The sequence below is a fragment of the Malaclemys terrapin genome, chromosome 6, assembly GCF_027887155.1.
Source record: "Malaclemys terrapin pileata isolate rMalTer1 chromosome 6, rMalTer1.hap1, whole genome shotgun sequence".
Classification (NCBI taxonomy): domain Eukaryota; kingdom Metazoa; phylum Chordata; order Testudines; family Emydidae; genus Malaclemys; species Malaclemys terrapin.
The window spans coordinates 83202818-83229186 of record NC_071510.1 but is presented as its reverse complement, the minus strand read 5'-3'; the positions used below and the strand labels follow the sequence as shown (position 1 = coordinate 83229186).

General features: G+C 40.6%; 1 protein-coding gene across 5 annotated transcripts in view; it reads right to left on the bottom strand.

Annotated features, from left to right (window-relative positions):
- Positions 1–26369, bottom strand: part of SSBP2 (single stranded DNA binding protein 2) — a 272660-nt gene that overhangs the window by 186506 nt on the left and 59785 nt on the right. For all 5 annotated transcript variants that reach the window (XM_054032549.1, XM_054032551.1, XM_054032547.1 and 2 more), the window contains exons 2-4: positions 17392–17464; positions 12057–12118; positions 2105–2189 (exon numbers count right to left, since the gene is read on the bottom strand). In XM_054032549.1, coding sequence (XP_053888524.1) covers positions 2105–2189; positions 12057–12118; positions 17392–17464 — 220 coding nt within the window. The remainder of the gene's footprint in view (positions 1–2104; positions 2190–12056; positions 12119–17391; positions 17465–26369) is intronic.

Below are 26369 nucleotides of genomic sequence, written 5' to 3'. Positions count from 1 at the left end.
TGTTATGGGCTGTCCACCCCACACAAGGCCTGAAGGGGTAAATTAAGGCTATTAATCTATAGGCTGCACCTGGTGGAAAGCCAGGGAGAGCTAAGGCCTAATTGCTGATGAAGTCCAGCTGTGGGAGGAGCTGGGCAGGGTTTATAAAGAGAGGAAGGTGGCAGTAGATGGGGAGGGGGTAGAGAAGTGAGTCTGCAGTCACAAGCCATAATACAAGGGGGAGAGTAGAAGCCTGAGAAAAGCAGGGTAGGAAGCAGTCAAGGGAAAGAACAGTAAGGTCTGAAAGGCATAAACCTGAACTTCTGGTTTGAGGATCCCTGGATTGGAATCCAGTGTTGAAGGTGGGCCTGGGTTCCCCTACAAGCCACTGTGGGAGTGGAGCAGTCAGCACAGAAGTGGAGATTGAGACTGCCTGAGACCCTGGAAGGGGAGGACGACTGACTTGGCTGGCTGACTAAGCTACAGTTCCTGACCAGTGAGAGAGGGGTTGCAGGCCCAGTGACTGAGAATGGGCTGACTGACTGCAGGATGGGGCACAAACAATGACGAGCTAATTCCCCAGATGAGCCATGAGAAGGTGCTGCCAAGTTGTGAGTAGAGCACACACCTGTAACACCATCAGAAAAACTCTGCCTCTAGAAGAGGGGATTAAGTACTGTTCTATTAACAGGAGCTATCAACAGCAAATGTGTCAAAATATTGTGCCCTTAAATAAACAAGTACTAAAAGAGAAAAAGGAATTTGATTACAGAAATTTGATCTACTCACAGTAGTACATTTATTAACAATTCCATTTTGCAGAAACACCATTTCCCAACTCAGCAAACTACAATGAATACATGGCTGGGTGTTTTCCCCCCAATTTTATTTTGGCTTTTTCCTCCATTTTTTTATTGCTCCTGAAAGGTTTGGGATTGGTAGCTCTGAAGACTGTTGCCTTATTATTTGTCCACAAAACAAGTACAGCATAGACAGCTGATGTGCAAAATTATTCATGCTATCCTGCTAACTGGCCTCAACCCTAACCAGAAAGGACAATTTAAAGAGGTGATACAAGCATGATGCCCACTTATTCCCTGGTCTTTTTGCAGAATCTGCCAGTTAGTGCTAATTGCTACACAATTTTCTGTCAACTAGGAATGGAACCAAGATCACTTCTAGTTCACATACTGTAAGATACTATGTAGTCATCAGATGATAACAATTTGGGACAACATGCAGGATTCAAATGGGTAACCTAGAAGTTAAAGGCTCTTAATCTCATGATCAATCTTCTAATCCACCCAGACTTTGCCAAATTCATGCATATTAGACAATCTGTAATAACAGTCTACTTCACAATTATTTCAGAAAATATAATTCCACACAAAAAGGTAACTGAAAGTAATGGTCTGACAAACTGAAAAAAGTCCATAGAAACTCACACTTAAGACTAATACCCTGGCCAGATTTTTGGCCCCACTACAGCCTCTTTGTATCACTCTGGAGGCACATAGGGGCTATAAAGCCTTCTTAGCCAGCCTTCTGAGGATTCCATCAACACTGATAACGTAGAATTGTCACAGTGGCTCTACTCCCTATTCTCATCCCAGCATAAGGGATGTGGTTGGAGAAAAAGGAACACGGGGGCTGCATTCTGGCTACCCTAGCTGCTAGCACAGCTCTTTTGGGCCATAGGCAGGCAAGGTAACTAACCAACTCTGAGGCTGCTTTAAGTTGTTCCAGGAGCTGAACCAAAGGGCCTCAAAAGTCGCACACAGCCTCCTTTCCCCCTTATTCCTCCTGTTGTCTTGCTCTGGTGGATCAGATGATTCAGCCCCTTATATTTAACTCACTTCATAATACCTAGTCTAAATATTGTAACATGATATGCTTCTTTAAAGGACATTCTGAGGATTTTACTTCCTTTCAGGATGCAAATGTTCAAAGAACAATCTCATTCTAAGGCATCTATGGAAAGTAAATCAGAGTACTTGAGATCAGGAAGCTGTATAGCAGATATTCCTTCTTTTTTTGAATCACTACTGCCCAGACATTTTTCTTTGACTATAATAATCAGACATACAATAAACCAAATACAGTAAGATATATACATAAAACTTACATAGTCATGAAAGGCTTTAGCTTCACTTGAATGTTCACATGTTTCTCGCCTTTCTGGAGCTGCACAGTAGAGATCCCAAAATACACTACAAGTTAAAAATAATGAGTTATAAAAATAGCAAGGAAATAATCATAATATGTTGACCTTATATCTATAGATCACCTTCCGTCCAAGGATCTCAAAACTCTTTATGAGTATTGTGACAAGATGGCCAATGTTAGTATGGTGGGTCCTGCGCTTTTCTTGGGCAGGGGCTAAGATGCCACCCCTTGCCCTTGCTCTTGGGGCGCTGAGGGCCCCACTAGTGGCCCAGGAAGGTGGTAAAGAAGGGAAGCAGGGGAAGGGTCTGGGTTTACTCCTCACTCTGAGCCCCAGCCCCTCTCAACCTCTGCGGGTTCTTACCCCTCTTCCCCCTTAGGCGAGGTACCTTCGGTCCTTAGATGCTGGGGAAGGGAGTCTCCCTTACTTCGGTTCTCTGATCTTTCAAGTCTCACAGCACACCTCCAGGCTCCAGTCCTCTCTCCTTCCTCCTTCTCTCTGACTGCCTGAAGCAGGGGGTTTTATTAGGTTCCTGACAGGGCCTTAATTGACTGCAGGTGCTCCAATTAACCTGTAGCCACCCTCCCTAGTCTCCAGGGAACCACGCCTTAATGAGCCTTGGGCTTATATATTTCCCCTCTAGCACTCTGCCACTGTTCTCTGGCCCTCCTGTATCACATGCCTCCCCCGCTCAACACCAAAGGGGTTGGGCTACTTGGGACGGGCTGTCCGCGTTGGCTTCCGGCTTTATGCTGTATCCAGAAATGGAAAGGCTGTAGGGATAGAAACCATCTAGTCACTCGTGCATTCCTCTCCTTGTTTGTGTGCATCCACTGGAGTGGGGCATGGTCTGTCACAAGGGTGAACCGCCTCCCAAGCAGATAGTACCGTAGAATCTCCATGGCCCATTTAACTGGTAAGCATTCCTTTTCTACTATGGTGTACCGTTGCTCCCCGGGCAGGAGCTTTCAGCCAAGGTAAAGGATTGAATGCTCCTCATCCCCCACCATCTGTGAAAGGACGGCCCCAAGTCCTACCTCCAAGGCATCTGTTTGTAGGATGAATTCCTTTTTGAAATCTGGGGCTATGAGCACTGGGTGGCTGCAAAGGGCCATCCTTAGATCTGTGAAAGCTTCTTCTGCCACCTCGGTCCACTTAACTATCTCCGGGTCCCGAGCTCTCATCGGGTCCGTCCGAGGCGCTGCCCTTGTGGCAAAGTGGGAGATGAACCGGCGATAGTACCCCACTATCCCTAAGAATGCTCTGACTTGCTTCTTGCGGATCGGGCAAGGCCATTCCTTTATTGCCTCCACTTTGTTCCATTGGGACTTCACCAGGCCCCTTCCGACTACATACTCGAGGTATCTGGCCTCGGCTAACCCTATTGCACATTTGGATGGGTTAGTGGTGAGGCCAGCCTGTCTAAGAGTATCTGGTACCGCTTCCACTTTCCCCAGGTGCATCTCCCAGTCAGGGCTATGGATCACCACATCATCTAAATAGGCGGCAGCATACTTGGCATGGGTCAAAGTAATTTGTCCATCAATCGTTTGAAAGTCACGGGGTCCCCATGGAGCCCCAAAGGGAGGACGGTATATTGGAAAAGGCGATCGGGTGTAGAGAAAACGTTTTTTTCCTTGGCATCCTCAGCCAGAAGGATCTGCCAGTAGCCTTTTGTCAAGTCCAAGGTGGTCAAGTATAGGGCATTGCCTAACTGATCCACCAGCTAGCTCATCAATACGTGGTATTGGGTAGGCATCGAATTGGGATACCTCATTTAACTTCCGGAAGTCATTACAAAACTTCAGGCTGCCATCAGGCTTGGAGACCAAGATGACAGAGCTGGACCACTGGCTGTGTGATTCCTCAATCACCCCAAGTTCCAATATCTTCCTTACTTCTGCCCTAATTTCTTCTCTTTTTGCCTCTGGTATGCGATATGGTTTTATCGTCACCCTTGCTCTAGGACAGGTGACGATGTGGTGTTGAATCCGCGTCGTACGGCCTAGTTGTGTGGAGAACACATCTTGGTTCCACTGGATCATTTCGATGACCTCTGTTCATTGTTCTGGGGCTAATTCGGGGGATATCTTTACTTGCCCTTGTGGGCCATCTGCCTGGGATGGAGCCGGTAGGACGGCCAGGCACATCTCACGATCAAGCCAGGGTTTCAGTAAGTTGACGTGGTATATCTGCTCTGGCCTTTGATGGTCTGGCTGCTTAACCTTATAATTCACCTCCTCAACAGCTTCCACGATCTCATAGGGTCCATGCCAACTGGCCAGGAGCTTACTTTCTGTAGCTGGTACCAACACCAGCGCCCGTTGCCTGGTTGAAATTTCCATGTTTTTGCCTGACGATTGTAGTAGGTTCGTTGGGCCTCCTGTGCTTTCTCCAAATGCTCTCGTACTATGGGGGTCACTTGGGCTATTCATTCTCTCATCTGGGCTATGTGTGCAATGACATTCTTCCCCAGATTGGGTTGTTCCTCCCATTCCTCCTTCACAATGTCAAATATGCCACGTGGGTGGCGTCCATACAGTAGCTCAAAGGGGGAGAAACCAGTAGATGCTTGGGGAACTTCTCGTATTGCAAACATCAGGTATGGTAGGAGGGTATCCCAGTCTTTTTCCACTTTGGGCCACCACCTTTCAGATGATGCTCTTAAGAGTGCAGTTAAATCGCTCAACCAGACCATCTGTTTGGGGATGATAGACCGAAGTCCACAAGGCTTGGATGCAGAGCAGGGTACATAAGTCTTGCATTACTCTTGACATGAAGGGAGTCCCTTGGTCTGTCAGGATCTCCTTCAGGATGCCTTCCCTAGCAAAACCCTGCACCAGTTCTTTTGCGATCGCCTTGGACGTGGGGTTTCTTAAAGGAATGGTTTTGGGGGTATCATGTAGCATAGTCCAGGATGACGAGTATGCTTCGGTGGCCCCAGGCCATTCTTTCTAATGGGCCCACTAGATCCATTGCTATCCTTTCAAAAGGAACTTCAATTATAGGAAAGGGTACTAACGGGGCCCTTGACTGAGATCGGGGGCTACGCAGCTGGCACTCTGGGCAGGAGGCACAATAGCGCTGGACTTCTGCCTGTACCCCCAGCCAGTAGAACCTCCTTAGGACTCTATCCAGGGTCTTGTCTGCTCCTAAATGTCCCCCAAACAGATGACTGTGAGCTAACTCTAATACGGCCCTTGTGTGCCTCCATGGCACCAAGAGCTGCTCTACTACTTCCCCCTGTATTGGCACTACCGAATACAACATATCCTGTTTGATTATATAGTATGGCCCTGGGCCTTTGGTTTTCCCTTCAACTGGCACATCATTTACCTCTACTACCTCCTCCCTCAGGTTCGCATACAATGGGTCATTGGCTTGGTCGTGCCCAAAACATTCGCGTGTGGGACCTATCTGGCCTGATTCTATTGGATTGGGCTCCCCTCCTTCTCTTGGGGTGCCTGTGCTGGGGGCCATCTCTAGGTCTCCACGGGGCCTTCTCCCAACCAGGGCAGCTCTCTGGTTTGCCGCCAAAATCCTGGTGTAGGGATATTAAAGAAGGTACTAAGTGATTCACCCAAGTGACAGTGACCCCCCAATAATTTGTCCCCCACACTTTAAAATCCAACAGTTTCACCAAGTACAAAAATCTCTTGGGTCTTCTGTTAAAACTTGTAAGCTACTGTCTTTAGAAACCATTGATTGTATCTATCTTGTGAAAGATACTTTATTACTATGTAAAACTTACAAACAAGTTAATTGACTTTGTTCTTGAAGTAATTGATACAATATAAACAAACACTATAAGCGGTTAAGTGACTTTCACTTCATTGTAACAGCAACGGCTCCTAGACCCCTACCCTCTGTAATTAAAGGGCTGGGAGTCTCAAATGAATTAGCACACACCCTGAAAGTGGTGGAGACAGTAAATTAAAATATGGTTAAGATATGGAATGTATGTTGATGAATGCTTGATGTACATGAATGGTTAGTGAGGTGCCAGCCTAGAAAGGGAGTATCCATCGGCCAAAGAATGTGTAAAATGGACCACCAGAACCCCCGGAGGGTAAACTGGGATCCACCCCATCACCTGGAAGGATGAGAAACACAAACTTTGGACAGTTTGGAGCTACCAGGAATGTGCCATCTGCTGATTGAGTCAGCAACAGCAGAATGAAACAGCTCCCATAGACTAACATAGGAATTAATTCCTAGAAGAATGGACTCTCAATACTGAGGATTTTGAGTCTCTGGTTCTGCTGCCAGCCTCCAGGAGCACCTGACACAGATTCGGCTCCATCCTCATGACCAAGGTACCTGGCCAGTAACTTGGCATGAGCAACTTCTAGACTGGTAACTATAACACCTATACAGAACTTGAATGAATGATTGTGTGAATGAATCTATATATGTATATGTGTGTGTGTGTGTGTGTGTGTGTGTAAGGAATAAGTAGTCAAACAATGTTGTTTACTTTTATCTTTTGCTTTATCATTATATTTACAATAAATGTGGCATCTTTGCCTTATCCCTCTTAATAAGATCCTGATGGTTTTTATTCTATTGGTATAAACACTGGTTCCTAATCTTTTGTCTGCCCTCCTTTCTTGTCTGGATTTCTGGGACTTCCCAGGGGGTGAAAATAACTCTGGGGAAAACCCAGCAAAAATTGTGGTAGGGTCATCCATGGGCACCTCAAACTCTGCTTGAGGTTTACATCCCTCCCCTAACTCAATGAGGGGGGGGAGTAGGCTCTCAAACCCACAAAAGTCCCTGCCAATTAAGACTAGGTAGGGGAGCTTGGGGACCACCCCTGCAGTCATCTTGGTAATGTTTCCCTGGATCTCAATCCATATTGGAATTGTGGGGTAGAAATTTACTGTGCCATGGACACATGTCACTCCAGTGCTCTTGCCCCACTAACTTCCCTGAGATCAATGTGACAGCACTCCCAGAGTCCACCAAAGCTATGGTCTGGATGCCGTTCATCTTTACCGTCCTGGTGTACTCATGTGGGGCTGTCACGACCCCCACCAGGCTGATTAGGCCACATTGGTCCCCGGGATTCCCCAGATTACATTGCATGGGTTCCTCCCTGTTGGGGCACCGAGCTGCTATATGCCCCAACTCCCCACACTCATAACAGTGATATCTCATTCCAGAGGTTGCCCTCTATCCTGGGCCCTCTGACTCGCTCCCCCAACCCTCTCTCCCAGACCCTCAGGTCCTTTTGGGGCCTCAGGCCACTCCTTGGTGCCTGTTCTTCCAGCAATGGCCTTCCTGGAGTTCTCGATGATCCGGGGCCTCGGGGTCGGGATTGGTTTCCTGAAATGCCGTGTTTCACCTCCCAGGCTTTCGAACAATTCACGGGCTGCCAGTTGTCTCTCTACAAGGGTGACCAGTTCATCATAGGTGGAGGGGTCATTCTGACCTACCCAGGCTCGGAGGCCCGAAGGTAGTCCCCTCGTATAGTGGTCCAGCACCAGAAGCTCCATCATCTTCTCCAAGCTGAGAGCCTCCGGGCGTAACCACTTCTGGGCTAGGTGGATTAGGTGAAATAGTTGTGATTGCGGTGTCTTATCTTCACAGTACTGCCATTCATGGAACCTCCGGGCTCGCAAGGCCATCGTTACCTCTGCCCTTCAGTCGGGGGTAATCTGCCGCCTCCTCTGCGGTCCTATCATAGTAGACCTTCTGGGCCTCCCCGCAAAAAAATGGGGCGACGATGCCCAACCATTGGTCTCAAGGCCAGGCCTCCCGCAGGGCTGTCCTCTCAAAGGCCAGGAGGTACGCCTCCACATCATCCTCCTGGGTCATTTTCTGCAGACAGTAGCTGGCCCGTATGGTCCGTGTCCCATCATAGCCGCGGCTCAGCTCTATAAGGGCCTTCACCTGGTTCACTAGTTCCTGCAGCATGGCCCAATCTTGGGTGGTCTGGGTCATCAACAGGTGATTGGCCTCTTGCTGCAGCCGCATGGCCTCCTGTTGGGCAACTGCCTGGACCCAGGTAGCCTCCTGCTGGGCAGCAGTGGCTTGCACCAGTGCTTTGACCACATCCTCCATCTTCAGGCAGGGTGGTCGGGACCCACCCTGGATTATGTTCACAGCACAGTAATCCCACTCCTGACACCACGTGTGACAAGATGGCTGATGTTAGTATGGTGGGTCCTGAGCTTTTCTTGGCGGGGGCTAAGATGCCACCCCTTGCCCTTGCTCTTGAGGTGCTGAGGGCCCCACTAGTGGCCCGGGAAGGTGGTAAAGAAGGGAAGCAGGGGAAGGGTCTGGGTTTGCTCCTCACTCTGAGCCCCAGCCCCTCTCAACCCCTGTGGGTTCTTACCCTCTTCCCCCTTGGGCGGGGTACCTTTGGTCCTTAAATGCTGGGGAAGGGAGTCTCCCTCCCCTGCTGGGCAGAGTCTCCCTTACTTTGGTTCCCTGATCTTTCAAGTCTCACAGCACACCTCCAAGCTCCAGTTCTCTCTCCTTCCTCCTCCTCTCTGACTGCCTGAAGCAGGGGGTTTTATTAGGTTCCTGACAGGGCCTTAATTGACTGCAGGTGCTCCAATTGACCTGTAGCCACCCTCCCTAGTCTCCAGGAACCATGCCTTCATTAGCCTTGGGCTTATATATTTCCCCTCTAGCACTCTGCCACTGCTCCCTGACCCGCCTGTATCACAATATTAATGAATTAAGCCTGATGATGGCCCTGTAAGGTAAGAAAAAATCTTCTGATTCTCTGAGGATGTAATGATGTCCCCCATTAAGACCACTATAGTTTAGTCCAAGAATATCAGCACTGCTGCAAGTTAGTTTAGTGCACAAACTGTTAGCATATGGAGCAATGGTTGGAACTCTATATTAACCTCATATCTTGTGTGTGCCTACATTTACTTCCACAAAACACTACATGGGGCACAAAAAGGCTGAGACTTGTCCAAAGTCACACAGTAAGACAGTGAGGAAAAAAACAGGGATAGTACTTAGATCTTCTAAGTCGCTGTACTGTGCCTTAACCAAAAGACAATAAATCAGCATATATATATATGGGTAAATGTAAGAAGTGGGAAAGAATACCATGATATACGTCTTGGATTAAAAATAGTGGGGGGAAATTGTGATGCCTTTATCAGGCCCTTTTTACACTTTGGAATGGAGCAATGTTTAAAAACAGTGTTAAAACAGAGTTTATATACTTCTCCCTCTGAACTGTTTTTAACAGGGTTTAGCCAGCTGTATTAACTGAATAAAATAAACAATGTTTACATATAACGTTTGAGGTATTTTATCATTGCAGTCTCAAAGGCCCTGGAATCAAAAGATCTGCTATTTACTAAATCACTTTAAAGAATAAGATCAAAATTGAGTTTTATTTGGCTGATCTCAGACCTCTTTCAATTGGTTCCCCAAGAACTCAGTTCAACTCCAGTATGATTACTTGGGTTCCTTTATTTGGCATACAACAATGTTACGCTGCGTTGATCCAACTCAAGCATAGGAGGTGGGTATAGGGCATACCACACATCCAAAGTTATTCTGTTTTATGTTTCAGCTTATTTTGTCTGTTGTAAATGGTTCCCTGGGTAATCCTTACCTTAGCTGTCTTTTAGCTTATTGACCCATTTGCCTCCCTAATTCTGTCTCCCAAGAAATGAGCCATTACCCATAGCCAACTACTCATGTCAAGCCAGACCTATAATAGGAGAGACCCAGTTTAATTCCTTAGATTTATCTTTTGGTCATCATGCTATAGTTCATAATTTAGGAAAACTTTAATTGGTGTACTGACAATTCCACTGCAGGCAACCACTATTAAAAGTGAACACAGAGGTCAGGAAGACATAAGGAGCAAAGTTTCCTTATAGAATTTCAGATACAGAACTCTTAATAAAAAAAAACACACACACACATTTGGTAGTGATTATGCCACTTTGCACAGTTGTGTACTTATTACATACTTTCCTGGGGCCAGGTGGAACTACTATGTCACCTGTAACTTCATCCTTTGTTGTCAGTAATCATCTTGATTATCCATTCATAGAGTATATATGTACATATCAGATGTGTCTGGAATCTCCATATAGATACAATTCAGCTTGGCTAAACAGCAGTTCCTATGAATTACATTTTCATCCACAGTTCCAATAGTAAACTTTGGGATGCTATATATACACGCAGACACATAGATACATGTAAGTAAGTGTGATAATATGTGAAAAAGTATAAGGCACTCATGTAGCATATTTGTCAGAGATAATGGGCTACCTGAGGAAGAGATGGGATTTGCAGAGTTTTTTATGCTGCCCATATAAATAATTATTTAGCTTTCCCTGTTGATATTAGTAAACTACTTTGTAAGCCGACACCATAGAATTCTTCCAAATGAGCATGAGTGAACTCATTGATTTGACCATGTGGATATCAGCTGTAGATGTTAAAGGCCCAATTCGAGTTGTGGAAAACTTTAAGTGTGGGTTTAACAAGCGAGGCCATCCTTGAGTGCCTCCTGGTGGCATGAAGGTACCCTACAGATGTCCAGCATCAGTTTCACCCCATTCAGAGTCCCTTCAAACACTCCAGCACTCTCTTGGGTTGATAGCCTTGTCCCAAGGTAATTTATTATTATACATGTCTCAAAGACATAAATTAAAGTACCATATCATAATTCAAAACAACTCTGCCTCTGCTGTCTTTTGTCACTCTAAAATCTTCTTCGGTCCCTAATCTTCCTTCAAATGGAGGGTTCTTGGTTTATTCCCATCATCCCCAGTAAAGTTCAAATGCTAAAATGAAGCAATAACATAAACAACATCCGCCCACTTTGGGCTTAATGAAAGTCTCATATCCTTCCTGGGTTCTTTCCCAGTCCCTGCTCCTTGTACAGGACAGTGGCCACAAAGCCTCTCTCCATGACCTTCCTTCACCCCTGCACTCAAACATTGGCAGGAAATGCCCTCTCTCCCACTCTGGAGGCCACTGACTTCCTTCAACCTTGTTTTCTTCCAGATCCCTGCCCCTTATATAGGATGATAGCCACAGGGGGACTCCCTAGCTCTTCCTATGGCTCTGGAATCTCCACCATCCATTTCTCCCATATTTCTGACCTGTCTCTCCTGGCTCCCCAGACTCCTTATATAGCAAATCAGTTCAGTAACCCTCTGACACTGGCTTAAGTCCAGTCCTATTTAGCAAAGCACTTAAGAACACGTTTAAGTCATATTTCAACTTCAATGAGACTTAAGCACATGCTTCAAGTTAAGTATGTACTTAAGTGCTATAGTGAATTTGGGCCACAGGCAGTAATGTGGATAGTGTATTTTATGTCATTTTCCAATGACAGTATACAATTTATCATCTCTGCTTGTATTCTTAACTCAATTTTTCCCATATGAAAACTTATTTTTAAATGCATTATTTACTACAAGAATCACTGCAAACAAAGTATTGAAACCTGTTCCAGTTCTAATATGATGTGCTAACACTGTCAACTTCGTAATACACACTTTTGCCCTAGCAAAAGAAAGTTTTGGAGAAACAACTGGAGTGACGAATACCACAGGCTAAGGACTTCAACATGGAACTGCGTCTTTTCTTAGAAAAAAAATAGGGGAAATAAATGAAATCTAAAACAATATGGCTATGCCTCTTGGGTATGTTTTTTAGGAGACTCCATTGTTATTATTAGCTTCTTTCATTGTTTTCTACACCAATTATTCTTGATGAACTCAGTATAATTTGTACAAAATTCACCTGAATTTCTTTCATCAAAAAGTTTAATAAAAAAGAATTTTTCAGCTTAAAACAAGGATGAATATTTGGTATTTTACTGTTCTTTTTGCTCCAATTTTAAGCCTAGCCATTCGACTCCACTCTCAACCTACTTTAATTGGAAGGAAAGAAAATTATTAACACTTACCACCACCAAGAGTGCAAGAATCCTGGGGGCTCCCCCAATGTGATGTTTTTTTCCCATCTTATCTAAAAGGAATAAAAATCAAGTATTTTATGCTTTTCCACTCAGTCTGAACAAGATACATTACTAATCAACCAGATAGGAAAGAGATAATAGATTACTGTGCAGTTCGAAAAATATTTATCATCATGAATTTGGGATGACCACATAACTTAACACATCGTACCACCATGTACTCAGCATTTGTCACATATTTTGCAGAAAACCTATTTTAGAAATGTTTTACAGTGTTTTTAAAAATTTTATTGGTACTACATTTTGTATCCCTCTGCCCTTAAGCTAGATGTTTTAGTTAAGCCCAAATGTACAGGTATGAGAGAGAAATTAAAAGTAATACATTTAAAAGTATCTCTAAAAATTGTATACGGTGCACATGAGTCAGAGAATTTTAAGAAAAACTCAAGATGCTCCAAGGGTAATCCTAATGGCTCAGCAGGTGGCAGTCTTCCCTCCTGGTCCAAATTGCACCAGTATTTCAGCGTGGTAAGGAGCATTGTAGTAGTGCTAGAGGTAACTAATATTCAACAGTAATTTTCACAAAGGTACAGCTGTTAGGTAGAAGGGAATATCTAAAAATAGGAATTTAGCTACGACATAGGGGATATCACAAATCCCTCCACTAGTTACAGTTGGATATAGTATTATTTACTTGCTGTCCTAAACTATGGAGAAGTATTGGTGTTTAAACATGCAACATTATGACAGGAGTACTTGTGGCACCTTAGAGACTAACAAATTTATTAGTCTCTAAGGTGCCACAAGTACTCCTGTTCTTTTTGCGGATACAGACTAACACGGCTGTTACTCTGAAACTTAACATTATGACAGAGAGGTAGCAGCGCTTTTATGTCAGTGGTGAATGAAATGAGTTCTACTTTTGTGAAGTGCTTGGGGGTCCTTTGGTATGAAAGGTGGTGATGTATAAAATAATATTCTTAATAAAATGGACTATGGTTAAAGCTTGGATTTTTCAGAAGAAAAGTTTGAGACAGTTTGGTACCTAACTCCCATTGAATTTCAAGGCCCAATTCTCACGGAATTTCAAGAACAGCTGATCAGACACCTAGAAGGTCTGCATATAGCTGGCAAGAAGAGGATACACACAGCCCAAAGGTCATCCCAAACAAGCACCAATAAATCTGTTCTACCATGTTATGATGTATTGTGTAAGTGCTGCTTACTTAACAGCAAAACTATTTTATAGGGGTTTTTTTAATTTATTGGGACTATTTTTTATATCCTTCTGCTGGTAAAGTCAGTTACTATGAACTAACTACACAGGGCTCAGGAGGAAACATAAATAATGATAGCTAGGGATATAAAAAGCATCCTTTCAAATACAGAAATCCTGCGTAAACTATACCAGATAAAGTGTAAATTGGAATAAAAGGCAAAGCAAGAAGTATAAAAACAATTTTTTAAAAACTCTTCAAATGCACTGGAATCAAGAAGACTACATGCATCCACTGGGAATAACTTGAAAAATTAAGTAAATCACCTGGAACAGATGCTATTCTTCAACGGGTTCTAAAATAAACATTTCTTAGTAATGTACTAAGAAAAATGTGCAGTATGTACTTAACACCAAAATCGTTAATGAACACTGGAAAGTCATTGATCTGGAGTAAAATTCATACCTGTGCAGAGGGCCAACATAAAGCCTATGTACTACTTAAATCCTTCAAAACATGGCTTGAGGGGGATTTAACTGGTGCTTAGGCTTTGTGCTGGCCCTCTTCACAGGGGTACATTTCACCCCAGTCAGCATCTTCAAAACAAGAGCCTGTGGAAAATAAGAGAGAGCTCTCTCTTATTTTTTATGAAGATTATATGTTCTTCTGTTTACCTGCTGGATATTAATCTGTCTGACTGCATAGATTTAAATCTAAAGAGTCTGTTAGGAAGAGCAGGCAGGAAATGAAACAATTCCAGAGATATCTTCAGGGAAAATATCAAGGGTCCTTAAGAGAACAATGAGCAGGCTATTAATAGGGAAATACCTATCTTACTGTCATCAGCCGGATAATTTTTCCAGGACTAGGAGAAAAGACACTGAACTGTTAAAAAAGCCCTGCATAGAGAGGAAGGGGCATGGAGAGTGAGTGAAAAGCAGCTGGGGGAAAACACTGGGACAGATACAAGGGAAAGAGAACCTGCTGCAGAGGAGCCTGTCCCTACCAGCCCAGATGTCAGGTTACCTGGGCTAGGTGGAAGTTACCAAAACTAGCAAGGAAAGGATAAGGTATAGGTAAGACCCAGGTGTGTAGGCCGTTTGCTGTTTTACCCATTTTCTTCACTTGTTACCATCCTTTGGTGAATAAACAATACGTTGGTTTTGGAAAAGCTGTTTTGAGTCACTTTATCAATTGTTGGTCACATCTCCTGAAGGAAATTCTCTTGCAGGAATCAAGCCCTGCTAGAGGAGCCACAGTTGATTAATGGGGGGGGCTGCAACTCAGAGATTCAATCTAAAAGTGATTGACCTCCAAAGTTCCACCCTTTAAAGAGGTTAAGGAAGCAAAGCCTGTCTCCTGAGGGGTGCACTTGAGAGGGGACTATGAAAGGGTCCATAGTGCAGCTCACCCTGTAACTATGACAGAACCCAATGGGATTCTAGGGCTACTGTGAATCTCAGTTTTAAGAAAATTCATTTAAAAAACAGAGTATCACAAAATCTGGGAAAGCTTAAAAAAAAATTCCTTAGGACATTATTTTACAGACTAATTGATTGCAATGTCAGATTTCCTGATATCCATCTGAAGTTTTCCCTTTCTTAATTTTGTCCCATTACTCATAGTTACACTCTTGTACAACTTTAAATAATGATCTTTGTTGCTTACACTTTTCAAATAAAGTATAAACTGTTAGTCATTGCTTAGCTAAGCTATACATATTTAGTTCTTTTAGGGCCAAATTCTCAGCCTCAGAACTGTTCTAAATTATTTTGGCTTTAAATAGCCCCACGGACTGTTATGCTCAGTTGAGAACTGCTAGAACACGTAGGTGCTCAAGCCATGCCTCTTTCTTCTGGCCCTGCCTCCTAAACTGGAACCAGAAGAGAATGTGGCTTAAGAGTGCCTCCTATGTAGGGTGCCCAGACAGCAAGTATGAAAAATCGGGACGGGGGTGGGGGGTAATAGGAGCCCATATAAGAAAAAGCCCCAACTATTGGGACTGTCCCTATAAAATCGGGACATCTGGTTACCATACTACTATGTAACCTGCAAATCCCCCACACCATAAGAATCTTAATTTGGCCTGGTCTGGTGGGTTTGTAGTCCCATTGCACCTATGGATCAAAACAAAGAGGACAAAGCATGCTGGAGAATCTAAGTCTTCATCTTCCCTTACAAATTAATCATCCAGCTGACTTCATTTTTGTTGCTCTTCTCTCATTGCCCTCTCATACGCCAATATAATTCTCATAACAAGATATTCAGAACTGAATGTAGCAATTCAGATGCACCAAACTTATATAGGAAAAGAGATTCATCATGTGCACCCCAAAACTGAACTGTTTTTTTTGGCACCCATATTGCATTGCAAACACATATCTAATCTGCTATCCACTATCACTCTATTATCTCTTTCATCATTTCTGCTTGCCAGGATTCTCCGCCCCACTGATTTATCTGTTTTGGATTATTTCCCCTCCAAATGTATTAGTGTACAGTTTTTGAGATGAATCATATTTTATTATCTTCAGCCCAGATTTCTAATCTTTCTATTTCACTTTGTATTATTTTAAAATTTAAGATAATTGTAATTTATCCCAACATAGTATCTTCTATAAATGCCATCAATGTTCTGTTTACTCCTTCTTCTACACCATTAATGAAGAAGTTAAATGAAGCCCACAGATCTTTGCAGTATTTAGTAGATACCGCACACCAATTCAATGTTGCTATTTATCACGGCCTCTTGTTCATGATAATTCAGCCATTATTAGTCCATTTTACAGCGTTTCTATCTTCTCAGATTTAAATTAATTTTGACAGCAAGATTTTGGGAGACACCATATTGAAGGCTTTTCCAAAATTCAAATGTCATACCTAAAATGTTCCCCTCATCTACTCACTTTGCAAACCTACCCTAAAAACAAAATAAGCAAAGCTTTACCCTGCAAAATTTATTCCTTATAAATGAATGCTGGTTTTGCTGAGACAAATTATCCTATTAATTTTTTATATTTTTCTCTTAATTATTTTGCCCCTACTTCAATAGAGAGAAAAACTGGATATATCAGATGGTAACTGCTGGAAACACTCTTTACTTAAAAAAAAAACTAAAAGTTCTACCACAAATTTGCTTTTCTCCAGTCTTCCAGTGGCATGCCAGTTGTCCAGGACTGTTCAAAAAGTCATCAGTAGCAAAATAAATTTATTACTATTTGAATCTGTGCCACCTGGGATAACTGATTTTGAGATGTGGAAATTTTCCAAGTTATTACCTTGCCTGCTCTTTATTCAATGCTGTTTTCCCAACCTCTTCTTTACTTCCCACTTGTCAACTTATTTTCTTAAATATTCTTGTTAAAGAGAGATTTTAAAAAGGAGTTCAGCATCTCTGACACACTTGTCATTTTTTCCTATCATAAACAAAGGTTTCTGAGAACTAATTTACTTGGATTTTCAAAAGACTTACAGAGTCCTTTAACAAAGACTATGAAGACAAAATTAACATAGGGTAAAAGGCAAAAGTACCATCCGGTGTTAAAACTGGTTAATCAACAGGATACAAGTGGTTATAATACATAATTGCTTTTTGAAATTAAGAGAAGTTGTTAATTGGTATCATAGGGATATGTACTGAGACTATTGCTGGTCAACATTATCTATAGAGTATATACAACAGGGACAGTCTGGAAATATAATATAGTATAAAACATTTCATTGCCATGTGTTTAGAATGGCTGCATTATCCTCAGGTGGTGATACCATGAGTAAGTTATACAAGTCATCCCAAGCAAATACTAATAAAATTATGTATTCCCTAAATGCCACATTTGTTACAGAAAACAAGTGGGATCTTTATGTGGTGAAAGACATGGAGGGACGGGGTACAAATCACACCAATGAATTGTTTTGCGAAGTTGGGGATGCCTTTGCCAGAGATGGGTGAACACCTGGTTAGCATAGACTTAAAAATCCAAGTTTATCAGTATAAACTGATATCCACTGTGTTGTTTTATTCCTTTTTTAAAAAAAAACATATACAGTTATTCTATTTGCACACACTATCAAAATTGTGAAAGAGAAGAAAACAATGGGAAACGTACCTCTGATAAAAATGTCTGGGCAGATTTCTGTGCTCCTACATGGAGCAGATATTCATATACATACAGTGCTAACCTGGAAAATGAATGAACAAAAGGTATTCAGTATAGAAAATCTGTTTGTTGTTTGCTCTGGTTTGGTTTGTTGCTTTTTTTTTCTTTACGAATAGTCTCAGAAATTAACATATTGAACTATGTACTGCTTGATTGCAGAAAACATCATGTACTAAAAGTGTCAGATCTACTATTATCTCAATTCTCAACTTTTAAACTAGAGTATGTGGGTCAATCATAGCAGAGCTGTTTAAATAGCACTTAACAAAATATTATTAAAAAACCCAAATTAGTCTATGTCAATATTTTAATGATATTTTGGACAGATGCCCAGTTAGCTCATAGCAGTTCAGTTACTGCTGCTCTATATTTATCCACACCAAGCCAAGCCTGCAATAAAAAATACAACATATCCATAAATTATAGCAATACTGAATTATTTTTTCAAAGCAATTTTTACTTGTGGAAGGTACCAAGCAGTTAGCACCTTTGACCAATATCCTTTGTTTATTTACAGAACATGTAAACCACAGACTGCAGCAGTAAAAGCTTCCTTTGCTTAATCAATAATCAATGCACCCCCAACTCTGTTGTGGAGGGAGGGACCATCTCCCTAGGGGAAAATGTGAGTTAATCATAAAATTCACTGAATCCCTTGTATTTCTACTGAGATTGACGGTAAGGGTGTCAGTTATGGTCACAGCTCTGGAATGAGCTCCACAAAAGTAGACCCCTAGCCAGGCAAATCACCACTAAAATCAATGAGGCTCCATGAAGAGCTCATTGCATGGTGGAGCAGATTTTGTGAATACCTGTGCACTAAAACCAGGGCTGAGAACACCATCTCACATAGCCCACAGAAATGGCAAAGCTCAGGCCCTAATAACACAAACTGGATTTGAATCAGTGACCTATAGGTGAAAGGCTTTCTATCCCACTACCTTTTCCCAAAAGAAACCTCATCCTGGCATATCACTTTTTCTCACAATGCAGCAGTTTAAGATCTTTCCAGTATACATTTCTTTTTGGGGGGATTTACATCTGTTCTGAAAAAACTGCTCTGCACAGAAATTGTATGTAAAATGTCTCTGCCCAAGAAAAGAAAGGGAGTCTGGCTATTACACTGTTTTAAGGTTGTATGTCTAAAACAGAAAATGGCTTTGTTTTTCATTATACAGTCAATCTGAGAAGAATTTGAACTAAACGCTGTCGCTGTTTTTAAAAGATTTATATTAAAAAAATGTGGTGTTACTAAAAAAGGAGGTACAAAAGAGAGGTAGAGAAAGTCTAGTACTGCTCAGGACACTTCATTTTACCACTTGGTCAGATAATGTTCAGAATCAGCAAAGGCACTGATTGATTGCTACAGTAATTAATAGTCTATAAAATGTGAAAATAAAATGTGACAATATAAAATACAAGGGAGAAGTTCCAAAATACAGATTTTTCTTGATTCATATTTTGCTTAGAGTATTCAGTCTCCTCTACTATATTTCCAGTATCATAAATAAAACTATACATTTGATTTCTCCTGTATGTCTTAAAGTAACAAAACCTCTGATTCCTTCTAGTCTTAGCCCTGAAAGTGGTGGTAATACGCACATTTTTAAATTCAGGAATATCATGTATTTACAAAATAATACTGATATTAATTTGCATTAAACACCATTCTCATAATACCATAGCGGGGAAAGTATTTTAAGCATTTTAATAGGCTACTATATTGTTAGGTGCTCAATTACTAACGAGGCTCTCAGAGATTGGGATGGGTGCCAATAAAAGAACCTTGAGAGATAGAAGATCATTCATACTGTAGTTTCTCACTCCTAACATACGTTTCCATTATTTAATCCAGAGTTGATGGTTTACCTGGCTCCAACTTGTCAGACTACAAGTGTGAACAAGAAAGCTGAAACTTGGTGACTTAATTCTTTCTACTTGTATCCTCATTCCAATTTTAAGAAATTTGTGGATGTAGCCAAAATCTAAAACCAGAATGATCCAAAAGGGAAAGAAATGAATTTTTTATAAAAATAATCAGGATAACTTGACACTTAAAAACTTCTGAGACACAGAAGCTGTTTTTTTTCTTCTTCTTTGTTTTTTGTTAAAAACAGCATAATCTCTGTTAGTTTAAATTCACAGTCTAGATGTAAAAGGATCGATAGGGTCATATTCTTTCTCTCATTACAAAGGAAAACAGGAAAGCACAAGAACCAAAAATTTATTGAAGAAACACCAAAGTCATAAGACTACCATCTACACCAGGGGTAGGCAACCTGTGGCACGCGTGCCAAAGGCAGCACACGAGCTGATTTTCAGTGGCACTCACACTGCCCAGGTCCTGGCCACCAGTCCGGGGACTCTGCATTTTATTTTAATTTGAAATGAAGCTTCTTAAACATTTTCAAAACCTTATTTACTTTACATACAATAATAGTTTAGTTATATATTATAGACTTATAGAAAGAGACCTTATAAAAACGTTAAAATGTATTACTGGCATGCAAAACCTTAAATCAGAGTGAATAAATGAAGATGTGGCACACCACTTCTGAAAGGTTGCCGACCCCTGATCTACACAAAGCTTCAGCAAATATTGTACAAAGATATCTAACCTACACTATAGTACTTTAATATTTTTAAAAAATTTTTAAATCTCATCTAAAGACTCCTGGATCCACCCTGTGAAGCAGATAACACCCTATTGGAGCTCCAGTATTAAGCACACCTCTTTTCTGCCCTATATGCTCCTCTAGCCAGTGTGTATTTTGAAAACCCAAGGCTTCCGCGTAGCATTCCCACAGACCAAAAAACAAAACAAAAAACAATCCCAGTTCTAAAAGCTCTACCTTTTACAGTGTAAGTGAGTATACTCTGCAAATTAAAATAAGGGATTTATAATAATGCCACAGACTTTCTGAGATGAATTATTACATCCTGGTTTAAATGATCAAATTAGTAACTGTGGGAAGAAAAGGTCGAACAATATGCAAAAATACCTTGTCTACATGAAAAACCGGTTCAGATTTCAAGGGAATAAGACATAAGATATCCCTGGTTTTAGGTCTTGAAGAAGGCTCTCCTGTGGGAAACTAAGGTTAGGATCATATTTATTGAGTGATTGCACAGTCCCACTGGTAGAAACGTCTAGGACCAATTCGGAGGAACAGCTTCCTTGTACAAAAGTGAAGCAGGAGGAAAAGCACAGGCTAATCCAATTGGCTCTTATCTCTAATATTTTTACATCCCTTGTTGTTATTCGTTCAGGAAATCTTTAGGGAAATTAGCATTATAAATTCATCCAAAAATAAATGTATTTGCCTCAGAAATAAAAAGAAAGATAATACTGTTTTCTGCATTAGCCACAGCAGAGGGATCAACGAAAACTGAAGCTCTGTGGAAAGACAGTTGAAGAAATCAAGGAAGTTGTAATACAGAGCTACAGTGCAACAAGGGGGATTAAGGGAGGTAGTGACTACAACTACACAATGAAGAAAGACTAGAATAAGGAGGTTAAAATGGACATAATCTAGGCATATAAAAATTAGCAGACAGATAAAATTACTGATTAATTTTCTGGGCTGGTATCTAAGAAAAGAACAGTGAGACAAACTTTGCCTCAGAAGGGCTCAGGCCCGAAGTGATTTTTACAAAGAATGTCTTTACTTGACAGACTAGTGTAAGAAATGGACTACCAAACAGCAAGTATTAATGTCAAGCTGTCACACTCCCTTACTAGATGATAGTAAGTACCTAGGTTGAGGTAAAGCACGGTGACTAGTACAGCTTCTCCCATCCTAAAATTTTCTGCAGCAAAATTTTTATATAGGTCAGGTTTTTCTCAGATTTAGTCTCAGTTATGACAGGCAGAGTCTCTCAAAGTCATTTGGTGTCATCCAGCTTGAGAACATAGCAACTACCAACATGTTGATCAGCGGTGTCAGAGGTTTGCTGATGTACCTCTTCTATGAATTCAAGACTATTTTTTCTGGATACCCTCAATGCTGGAATTTTGCTACGCTGGTTTGTTTTTCTGTTTGCTTCTGCTCTTCCTTTGAGACAGTGTACACAGAAAAATAGAATCACAGCTGGAAGGGACCTTGAGAGGTCATCTAGTCTCACTCCTATGCTGAGGCAGTTCCAAATATACTTAGACCATCCCTGACAGTTGTTTGCCTAACCTGTTCTTAAAAACCTCCAATGACAGGAATTCCAAAACCTCCCTTGGAAGCCTATTCCAGTATTTAACTATCCTTATAGTTTAAAAAAAAAAATTCTAATATCTAACCTACATTTTCCTGACTGGAGATTAAACCCATTACTTTTTGCCCCATCTTAACAGGACATAGAGAACACTTGATCACTGTCCTCTTTATAACAGCCCTTAACATATTTGAAGACAATTAACAGGTCCTCACACAGCCTTCTTTTACCAAGAATGTCCAATTTTTCTAACCTTTCCTCCTAGGTCAGGTTTTCTAACCCTTTCATCATTTCTTCTTGCTCTCCTCTGGATTCTCTCCAATTTGTCCACATTTTTCTCAAAGTGCGGTGCCCAGAATTAGACACAGCATGCCATCTGAGGCCTCACCAGGGCTGAGTACAGCTGGATAATAACCTCCCGTGGTCTTACATGTGACACTCCTGTTAATATATTCCAGAGTTATGTTAGCCTTTTTAGTAACTGCATCGCATTACTAGCTCATATTCAACTTGTGATCCACTATAACCCCCAAATCCTTTTTAACAGAACTACCACATAGCTAGTTATTCCCCATTTTGTAGCTGAGCATTAGATTTTTCCTTCCTTAATGTAGTACATTGTATTTGTCTTTACAGAATTTCATCTTTTTGATTTCAGATCAATTCTCCAATCTATCACAGTCATTTTGAATTCTAATCCTGTCCTCCAACGTGCTTGCAACCCCTTCCAGCGTGGTGTCATCCACAAATTTTATAAGCATACTGTTCATTCCATTATCCAAGTCATGAAATGAAAATGTTGAATATTACTGGCCCTGGCAGAGACACCTGCTGAACCTCACCAGATACATCTTTCCAGGTTGATAGTGAACAATTGATAACTACTCTTTGAGTACAAGCTTTCAATCAGTTATGCACCCGCCTTGTAGTAATTTAATCAAGACCACATTTCCCTAGTTTGCTTATAAGAATGTCAGGTGGAACTGTGTTAAATATCTTACTAAAATCAAGATATATCACATTTACTGTTTCCCCTCATCTGCTAGGCCAATAATCCTGTCAAAGAAGGAAACATGATAAGAAACATCCACGCAGATTCCAAAACTGAAACACCCTTTAAGTCATTCTGGTCAATTAGTCACCACCTGAAGGTACTACCAGGAAATCAACAGTAATAATTCTAAGTATGTTGCAGGACTAACTTGTTAGATAATAGGGACAAGATGCTGAAAAGGATATAAGTAAGTTTAATGAGAACCTATTAACTTAAAGTAAAGCACTTCAGCAAATAGGTCCATTGATTAAAATTATATAACAAACTCCTTCACCTTCAAATCAGGGGATTAGGAAGAAAACTAACTTTCTATAAAGCAATGCATGAAAGTCTGAAAGCTCCAGTCTCTTTCTGGCTTTGTAGAATCCTGAAAGCCATACCCTGATTGAAAAATCAGTACCCTTAAGCCATACTTTTTGGCAGCAAGGAGGTTATTGTCAAACAGCTTTTTTTGATAAGGATTCACTGAGAAAATACAAGACTACAGTGTCTTCATTTACTTATCTTAAAATTATATTTTATCTCTTGTAACCACAAGTTGACATTTGAGAAACAGAAACTTGGCCTAGCTGTAAAGACAGACTTAATAACTCAAGGAGGGATATCCCAAATTCTAACTCTCGGGGTACATCTCAAAGGGAGTGAGTAGGCAAACTACCTTGAATCTATATTGCTAAAGCATGCAACAAGAATAGAAATGCAAAGCAGCTCTAACTCTGGTTGTTTCCTGAAGTTCAAGGGCTGGGGTCAGAACAGTAAGATGATTGTAAGAATTCAGATTCCATTTTCTTAATCCAGTTGGAGACAGGCAATCATTACATATGGCTAGGGAGATTTAAGGCAAAAGAAAGTAAGTAGGGCTGTCGATTAATCGCAATTAACTCATGCGATTAACTCAACAAAATGAATCGTGATTAGAAAAATGAATCGTGATTAATCACACTGTTAAATAATAGAATACCAATTGAAATTTATTACCTATTTTGGATGTTTTTCTACATTTTCAAATATATTGATTTCTATTATAACACAGAATACGAAGTGCTCACTTTATATTATTTTTATTACAAATATTTGCACTGTAAAAATGATAAACAAAAGAAATAGTATTTTTCAATTCACCTCATACAAGTACTGTAGTGCAATCTCTGTCATGAAAGTGCAACTTACAAATACAGATTTTTTTTGTTATATAATTCCACTCAAAATCAACACAATGTAAAACGTTAGCACCTACAAGTCCACTCAGTCCTACTTCTTGTTCAGCCAATCGCTAAGACAAGTTTGTTTACATTTATGGGAGATACTGCTGCCCGCTTCTTAATTACAATGTCATCTTAAAGTGACAACAGGCGTTCACATAGCACTGTTGATATTTACGTGCCAGATATGCTTAACATTTGTATGGCTCTTCATGCTTCAGCCATCGTTATAGAGGACATGCTTCCATGCTGATGACCCTTCTTAAAAAAATGTGTTAATTAAACTTGTGACTGAACTCCTTGGGGGAGAATTATACGTCTCCTGCTCTGTTTTACCCACATTCTGTCATATATTTCATGTTATAGCTGTCTCGGATGATGACCTAGCATATGTTGTTTGTTTTAAGAACACTTTCACCGCAGATTTGACAAAATGCAAAGAAGATACCAATGTGAAATTTCTAAAGATAGCTACAGCATTCGACCCAAGGTTTAAGAATCTGAAGTGCCTTCCAAAATCTGAGAGGGATGAGGTGTGGAGAATGTTTTCAGAAGTCTTAAAAGAGCAGACTTCTTTGATGCAGAAAGTATAGAACCCAAACCACCAAAAAAGCAAATCAACCTTCTGCTGGTGGCATCTGAGTCAGATGATGAAAATGAACATACATCAGTCCGCACTACTTTGGATCGTTATTGAGCAGAACTCGTCATCAGTATGGACGCATGTCCTATGGAATGGTGGTTGAAGCATCAAGGGATGTACGAATCTTTAGTGCATCTGGCACGTAAATATCTTGCGATGCCGGCTACAACAGTGCCATGCAAATGCCTGTTCTCACTTTCAGGTGATATTGTAAACAAGAAGCAGGCAGCATTATCTTCTGCAAATGTAATCAAACTCGTCTGTCTGAGCGATTGGCTGAACAAGAGGTAGGACTGTGTGGACTTGTAGGCTCTAAAGTTTTGCACTGTTTTATTTTTGAATGTAGATTTTTTGGTACATTTGTAAGTTCAACGTTCATGATAAAGAGATTGCACTACAATACTTGTATTAGGTGAATTGAAAAATATTATTTCTTTCATTTTTATAGTGCAAATATTTGTAATAACAAATAAATATAAAGTGAGCACTATACACTTTGTATTCTGTTTTGTAACTGAAATCAATATATTTGAAAATGTAGAAAACATTCAAAATATTTAAATAAATGGTATTCTATTATTGTTTAATAGTGCGATTAATCTTTTTAATCGCTTGACAACCCTAAAACCAAGGTTATTTTTCTTGCTCTGTACAGCTATGTGTCCCAATTAAACAATATGGTTTAATTGAAGTTCTGGTTATACATAATCACAAACTAGAATGTTATAAAGTTAATGTGGTAGAGCCAAAACCTCCTGTTCCTATTACTTGGCACAGTGGCAAAGTGGTATTCCAAGTATACTTTAAAAAGAACAGGAGTACTTGTGGCACCTTAGAGACTAACAAATTTATTAGAGCATAAGCTTTCGTGGACTACAGCCCACTTCTTCGGATGCATCCGAAGAAGTGGGCTGTAGTCCACGAAAGCTTATGCTCTAATAAATTTGTTAGTCTCTAAGGTGCCACAAGTACTCCTGTTCTTTTTGCGGATATAGACTAACACGGCTGCTACTCTGAAACCTGTCAAGTATACTTTATGTAACTCTTGATATCCTCAACAGCTAGAGTTATCTTATTGTTGCGCTAGGAAGTTGTTGTCCATTTTATATAAAATCTACCACAAGGGAATTAGTGAGATCACAAAAAACTGTCAATATATTTCTTGTGCGAGTAGATTTTGTACGTTCATTGTGGCAATAGCCATTACGCCGTGAAAGTCTGACATCTGGCATAAAAGGATAGTCAGAATATTTCAACTGTGAATATCACAGAAATTAATCTGTCACTTTTGTTTCTTTTTTTTTTAACGTTAGATACTTGGGGAAAATTTTGTATGAGAAAATATCCTATCTGAGCTTAATATTAACAATAAACAGGAAATGGAAAATTGATAAGTGATTAATCCATAATATAGTAAATAGCCATATGTAATATTTTTGGGAGGGGAGGGGCAATAGCAGAAGAACAGCACACATTTTAAAAAGGATGAGGCAAACAATTACTCCATAATCCCTCCTCCTTTCTGAGATCTCGTTGATTTACTAACTTAAAAATAAGGTTTATCTTTAAAGTAAGAGATTGCAGGATTGGGCCTGTATTTAAAAATATTATAACAACTGAAAAATGGTTTTAACTCTGAAGCTTCCTAAATAAGATTTTTTAGTATGCTTTCTCAAACTTATTTCTTTGTTAGTTTTCAAAATTGCTCTATACCTCAATTTCATTTTTTTTTTAAATGTGGAACTTTTTAAAATCAGAAGTTGAGTTATACACGTGGGGGGGGGGGAAGTACAGCAAGTTTTGAGGCCCCAATACAATTATT